Raw genomic sequence first — 6,455 nt, forward strand, 5'->3', positions numbered from 1 at the left:
CAGAAACTTGAATCAGCAAGAAAGTAATCACCTTTTATCAGGGTGTTGCGATCAAAAACCAGCTGTTTGTCACGATAAATCAGGTGTTTCCTGGCAAAGGTTGGGTTTCCAGAAGGTTTAAAAAGTTCTTGGCGGTTTCTTATATGTGGCAGGGGTCTATAAGATATGGTAAATTGAAAAAGGAAATCCAAAAGAAGAAATTATACATTTTCAATATTGCATAATGAATCCTCATTGTCAACGTTGCATGAAAAGGCAGAAGACATTTAATTAACAATTTTAGATAAATGCCTAGATCTTATTTAATCAGTCATTTAAGCTTATGCTGTCAGGTCATGATTTTTCCAGAGATCAACAAAAACTGATTTTGCTGTAACTGATTCTGAAGCACGGTCAATATTAATAATATTGTCAATATTATTTTATCAAATATAATTGCAGATTCAGACCAGAAAACAATTTTACAAAATATAACCACATCTTTGTCCAAGATAGGCAACAGATGCTCAGTCATAATATGCACATGGTGTCTTATTAATCAAAGCAGCTCTACTGTTGGTGCCCCATGTCTGCAGAGGGTTGCATTTTTACATTTTTTTTCCCAGCTTTTGTCTCCCCCTTGTGGTGACGGAACAATAACAAAAGGCATGCTAATGCATATCCTGTTTGTATTTACAGGAATATGCATGATTCAGAAAAAGCACAGGTAAAATAATTATAGGAAAATATTACAAAAGCTTCTAAAAACACTCAAAAAGCAACTCTTAGAATGAATCAAAAATATTTATTCCAAGAGAGATTAAAACTATTTATTTATTTTGTTTTACAAAATATTGTTGTACCTGTCGTCCTGTTGCACAAAAAAACTGTCGAGGGCCATGACCTGCTGATTCCCCTGTGTGTCTTTATAAAGTTTCTGAGCTGCTTCGGTCGTTGTGGTGATGATGCAGTCCATGTCTCCCTGCAATTGCCAGGAGATGACCCTTGCAATATCATCATCAGCAACAAAGGCCAGTTCACCAACCTGCAATCAGGAAGACAAAACTTTTAAACACGAACATCTAAAGGAATACTGCTTTGAAAGTTCTCATCACCATTCCAAGAATGTCAGGCCCGCTGAAATTTCTATGAATGGAAAAGATTCTTCTTGGAGTTTTCTCTATTGTTTCCAATTCGGATGTCTTCTGCTCTAAGCATCTTTTACTATCTGTGATCTGAAAAAGTTGAATATACATGAACGCCATCTTGAAAAAACGAAATGACAGCAACTTAAAGAGAAAAACAAAAGTAAAAGTTCTCCAAAACGTACTGATAATGGGTGTTCTGTTCTTATGCCTCTTTCATTCAGCTCATTTATGAGAGAAACTTCTTTCCTAGTTGAGACGACGACATTATCTAGAGTGAGAAGAATATATTAAGTCGTAAACTACACAGAAACAGGGAACATAAGTGATAAACGGGGCTGAGAGGAATGTTGACAACATTTTAGTTCAGAAAATCAAGAATCAATCCCAAACTGGGATTTGAACCCAGGACCTCCTTGAGGCAAAGCAACAGAGCTCAGCATGTAACCCACACAGGGAAATAGTAAACTGCAAGTATCACAAACAGAAGTCTTACTTTTGAGCAAATCATTTTGTTTGCGAATTGAATCAAAGTTTTTATTGCATTCTTTTACAGCCTCATTCAGTTCATCCTTTTTCTTCATCAGTTCAACTTTTTTTTGTTGGTTTTCAGCATCTAAAAGATCAACAGAAAGACAAAATTCTTCAGGACAAAGAATGTATACACCAAAAAATAGAACATTGACATGCTTTATTGTACTTTTACTAGAACAAGTCTCATTTTGAATCCAGATGAGTTCTGGGTTTCTTTTTCAAGAAACTAAAACTGCGATTATCTGATGAAGTTCATAGTGGATACTGTGTTATCACCAAAGTGGGTCAGGGATATAATTTTTGTTGGCTGGATATTAACAATTTTTTTTCTGATCTCAACAAGTGCTATTATCAAAAGACATTGTCTGAGTATGTGGACATTATTTGCATTTAAAAAGATAGTTTCTTTAAAGAAGTAAGAGCAGGATTCATTATTTTTCACAAGCTGGTACCACATATAAGAGAAATCTTAAGAATGTACCAGTTTTGCACAAGTAGAAGATCTTTGTTATAAAATACAGTTTGTACAATTTACCATTATAAAAATGGAAGGGCAGTTCAAAGGGACTCAGAGATGTGGGAGCATTTGTCACTTCTGGCTTGAAGTGGAGAATATATCTGCTTCCATTCTCACCAGGACTGTTCTCCATGATCGCTAAACTCTAAGGGTGAGAAGATATGAAGCTTCTTATAATGACAACAAACTTATAAAAATAATATGTCCAGCAGAAGGAATGTTACTTACATTGATGAGGGCACTTCCTTTTATTAACTTAACTGAAATGGTTTTAGTTTTTCCATCAAACAGAGGGAGGATTCTGCTCCTTTCTTCTTCAGGACACTTTATTGAGATGGACACAGTTCCATTCAGGTTCTGTCCGGCTAAATTTCCAAACTGATCCTGGAAAGAATCAAACAAACTCACAACAATCAGTTGAAAATTACAAGTGTAGCTTTTACAGAGAAAGAAATTCAAAGTTGTGAATTGTGAATCCATAAGAGGACGTCAGCTCACCGTTATCTTCAAAGTCATGTTTTCAACCAAGATTCGATTGGCCATCTCTGTACAGTAGAAAACAACTGGAGTTTGTTGTTGACAGTCAGGTTCTAGTTTGACGGGTTCATTGGCCACAACATTTACACTGATCTATGAGACAGAAAACAATCCATAGGTCAGACAAGGATTTGAACAAAGTGTTATTAAAATGAATTTTAAAATTTGAGAATTTAATCATTTAACTTAGTCAGACTTGGGATTAAAGTAAACTTTGCACAATCAGATCTTGCCTGGAGTGCATTAAAGGGTTAGTTCAGATTGCTGGTGTTCCTTCACCTGTTTAGGACGATGTCATTTCCTTTGGAGATTGCTAAAACGGAAGTGAATTGGAGTCATAGAAGCTAACAGCTAGTCAGATGTACGTGATGTGCTTTGAGTGACTTTTACAATTTAAATAAATTCAAACTGAAAATGTTCATATTAGTGGCACTAGTGATACCAACAGTTGGAACTTTCATGGTTATGCTCGGAACTGTTTTCTTTGAACCAAACATTTTCTGTGTTTCTATGTGGAGTTACCTTCATTGACAGCAGTATCTCTCTCTACCTTATTAACTGATTTGTCAGATCAGCAAATTGTGATTCTATAACAAATCACAATTAAAATTTGGAAAGCATAAGAATGGGCCATCTTTAGGCGCTGCTGGGTTTTTTAAAATTTTAAACAGGCCTACAAATAATCTCACAAAATCGCAAAAAATCTAATGTGAACTAAGCCTTTAAATACAGGAATGAACACAGTAAAAACGATTACAGCATGTGATGACAAACTACTTCCAAGGCATTATTTATTTATTCATTCATTTATGATTTTTGACGTTAAACTGTGCTTGCTTCATATGTTCAAACCAACCTGACTCCTAAGAGGATCATCTGCTTGGTTGGTTTGTAGAGAAAACTCTACAGTGTACTCCCCAACACATGTTGGGATTTCTTCTTCTCTGTAATAAAACGCAAATGCAATTTTCTCACATTATTGAACCATGTTGTTATACTAGTTTCAGTTTTATTGTAAATAATTAAGAGGTAGTATCAACTGTAAAATCTGGCATTTAAGTAAAAAACAACCAATAACTTCAGTTTTTTTACTCCTTTAAATATCCAGCAAAAACAGAGGCATAAACTATGGGTAAAGTGCATCACCTAAATTCATAACAGTCCCTCCTCTTATCTTCAACAGGTTTTTGGTATTTTAGCTCAGTGACCTGCATAAGGGCCAAAGAAGAGCAACATTAAAGTAATATTAGACACACTGAGANCTCTGTACAGTAGAAAACAACTGGAGTTTGTTGTTGACAGTCAGGTTCTAGTTTGACGGGTTCATTGGCCACAACATTTACACTGATCTATGAGAAAGAAAACAATCCAGAGGTCAGACAAGGATTTGAACTAAAGTTTAAAACGTGATTAAAAATAAATTTAAAAATATGAGAATTTAATCACTTAGTCCAATCAGACGAGGCATTAATGTGTACTTTGTGCAATCAGTGGATTAAAGGGTTATTTCAGATTTCTGGTGTCCCTTCACCTGTATTAGAACCAGTGATGTCAGTAACTCTGAGTTACTCTGATCGGACCGCCTTTTTCAGTAGAGAGCAATTTAACGCGTTACTATTTCAAATCCAGTAATCAGAATAAAGTTACTTATCCAAAATCACTTTATGTCACTATTTTTGTCATTTTATTTAGTAATTTAACTTTATTTCCTCTATGTGTGTTGGGGAGTTACTGCCATTTCTACGCAACAGTTATCAGCAGCTGTGACAGCAACACAGAAACAGAAACAATGTAGGGAGGAGAGAGATGCACATTTTGAGTTTCTGCCACCAACTCCAATTATTACAAGTGACTTTGGGCTTGTTTGTTTCTAAAGACGCTTGCAAATTTAATGAGTCTCGGGTTGCGTTGTTTTGAGCTTGCTTTTTAACGTGAAGTCGCTTCTTTGGACTTGGAAATAAGCAGACACATATTAAGTCCCAGAACTTGACTGACACACAGGTAGTTTTAGTCAGACTTTCCCTGTCCATCATTTCCCAGATGATCCATCCTGCTGTGTCTTTGTTAATGTCAAGAGGATTTGATGTGAAAGACATCAAGCTTCGCATTGTGCTCCAGAAAACTGCAAACACTGAGACTAATATGGACAGTGGAATAACCGTGAAAACAGTCACAAATGAACATGTCCGTAAAGTTGCACAACTAAATGGCATTATAATTAAGATAATCATAATCATCAATATTAAGGTAAGTGTCACCTGAGTAGGATCACACAAACACATGCAAAAATCACTAAAGAGTTTTTTTTTTGGCTGTCATAACCATTACACAATCTCTGCTTCAGTTCCACTTTATAAGTGGAAATACATTGTTGATGTTACCATTATAAAATAACCTGCAATTAAGTAAGTATTGGCAAAGCTTAATGTAATTTTTATATTGAGGTGGGTGGAAGGTTGTTGTCGGCAGCTGCTGATGTAACTAATAAAATAACTTATCTAACTTAGTTACGTTCCAAATCAAGTAATCATTATCAAACTAAATTATTAAGTTTTTCAAGGAGTAATCAGTAACTCAATAAAAGTTGATTTTTCAAAGTAACTATGCCATTACTGATTAGAACTATGTCAATTTCCTTGAGAACTTGCTAAATCTGAAATTAATTGGGGCCATGGAAGCTAACATCAACTCAGGTGTATATAATGTGCTGAGTGACTTTTGCAATTTAAATCAATTCAAATTGAAAATGGTCATATTACTGGGAACTAGTGATATCAACAGTCAGAATGGTTATGCTAGTTGTTTTCTTGAGCCAAACATTTTCTGTATCTGTACCTTATTAACTCAGGTCAGCCGATTGTGATTCTAAAAAAAAAAATTGAGATTTGGAAAGGATAAGAACAGGCCATATTTAGCACCACTGGATTATTTTATTTTCAAAAAGCCTTCTAAAAAAAAACCTGAACTAACCCTTCAAATACAGGGATGAACACACTAAAAATGATTAAGGCATATGATGACAAACTACGCATTTTGACTCTAAACTAGCCCTGCGACAGACTGGCGACCTGTCCAGGGTGTACCCTGCCCTTACTCAAAATGTTCACTAGAGTTAGCACTAGCACCCCTGCCGACTCTGCTAGGCACAAGGGTGTACAGAAAATGAATGAATGAATGAATGAATGAATGAATGAATGGATGGATGGATGGGTGGAGATGGATGGAATTTAAACAGTGCTTGATTAATATGTTCAAACCAACCTGACTCCAAAGATGGTCTTCTTTTTTGTTGGTTTGTAGAGAAAACTCTACAGTGTATTCCCCAACACGTGTTGGGATTTCTTCTTCTCTGTAGTAAAACACAAATGTAATTTTCTCACATTATAGAACAGATTTGTAATATTTATTTTACACTTTAGTTTCACTATTTAGCTCACTTCATACTGAAAACTGCCTGTTTTGCAATGTTATCCTAGTTTCAGCTTTAGTGTAAGTAAATAGGAGATATCAACTGTAAAATCTGGCAATTAAGAAAGAAAACCAACTAGTTTTCTAGTTCCTTTAATCATCCACCAAAGACAGAGGCAAAAATTATGGGTAAAGTACATCACCTAAATTCATAACAGTCCTTCCACTCATCTTCAACAGGTTTTCTGTATTTTAGCTCAGTGACCTGCATAAGGGCCAAAGAAGAGCAACATTAAAGTAATATTAGACACACTGAGACAGACTCTCTTGATGAT

The 6,455-nt window shown here is 35.3% G+C and overlaps 1 protein-coding gene across 1 annotated transcript in view; it reads right to left on the minus strand.

Annotated features, from left to right (window-relative positions):
- LOC103149815 (structural maintenance of chromosomes flexible hinge domain-containing protein 1-like) overlaps window positions 1-6,455 on the minus strand; it is a 47,966-nt gene that overhangs the window by 3,760 nt on the left and 37,751 nt on the right. The window contains exons 37-45 of the mRNA XM_016680192.1: window positions 3,859-3,920; window positions 3,569-3,656; window positions 2,674-2,805; window positions 2,404-2,559; window positions 2,194-2,320; window positions 1,621-1,740; window positions 1,310-1,395; window positions 1,095-1,214; window positions 843-1,024 (exon numbers count right to left, since the gene is read on the minus strand). Coding sequence (XP_016535678.1) covers window positions 843-1,024; window positions 1,095-1,214; window positions 1,310-1,395; window positions 1,621-1,740; window positions 2,194-2,320; window positions 2,404-2,559; window positions 2,674-2,805; window positions 3,569-3,656; window positions 3,859-3,920 — 1,073 coding nt within the window. The remainder of the gene's footprint in view (window positions 1-842; window positions 1,025-1,094; window positions 1,215-1,309; window positions 1,396-1,620; window positions 1,741-2,193; window positions 2,321-2,403; window positions 2,560-2,673; window positions 2,806-3,568; window positions 3,657-3,858; window positions 3,921-6,455) is intronic.

Source organism: Poecilia formosa, unplaced genomic scaffold (assembly GCF_000485575.1).
Source record: "Poecilia formosa unplaced genomic scaffold, Poecilia_formosa-5.1.2 Scaffold236, whole genome shotgun sequence".
Lineage (NCBI taxonomy): Eukaryota > Metazoa > Chordata > Actinopteri > Cyprinodontiformes > Poeciliidae > Poecilia > Poecilia formosa.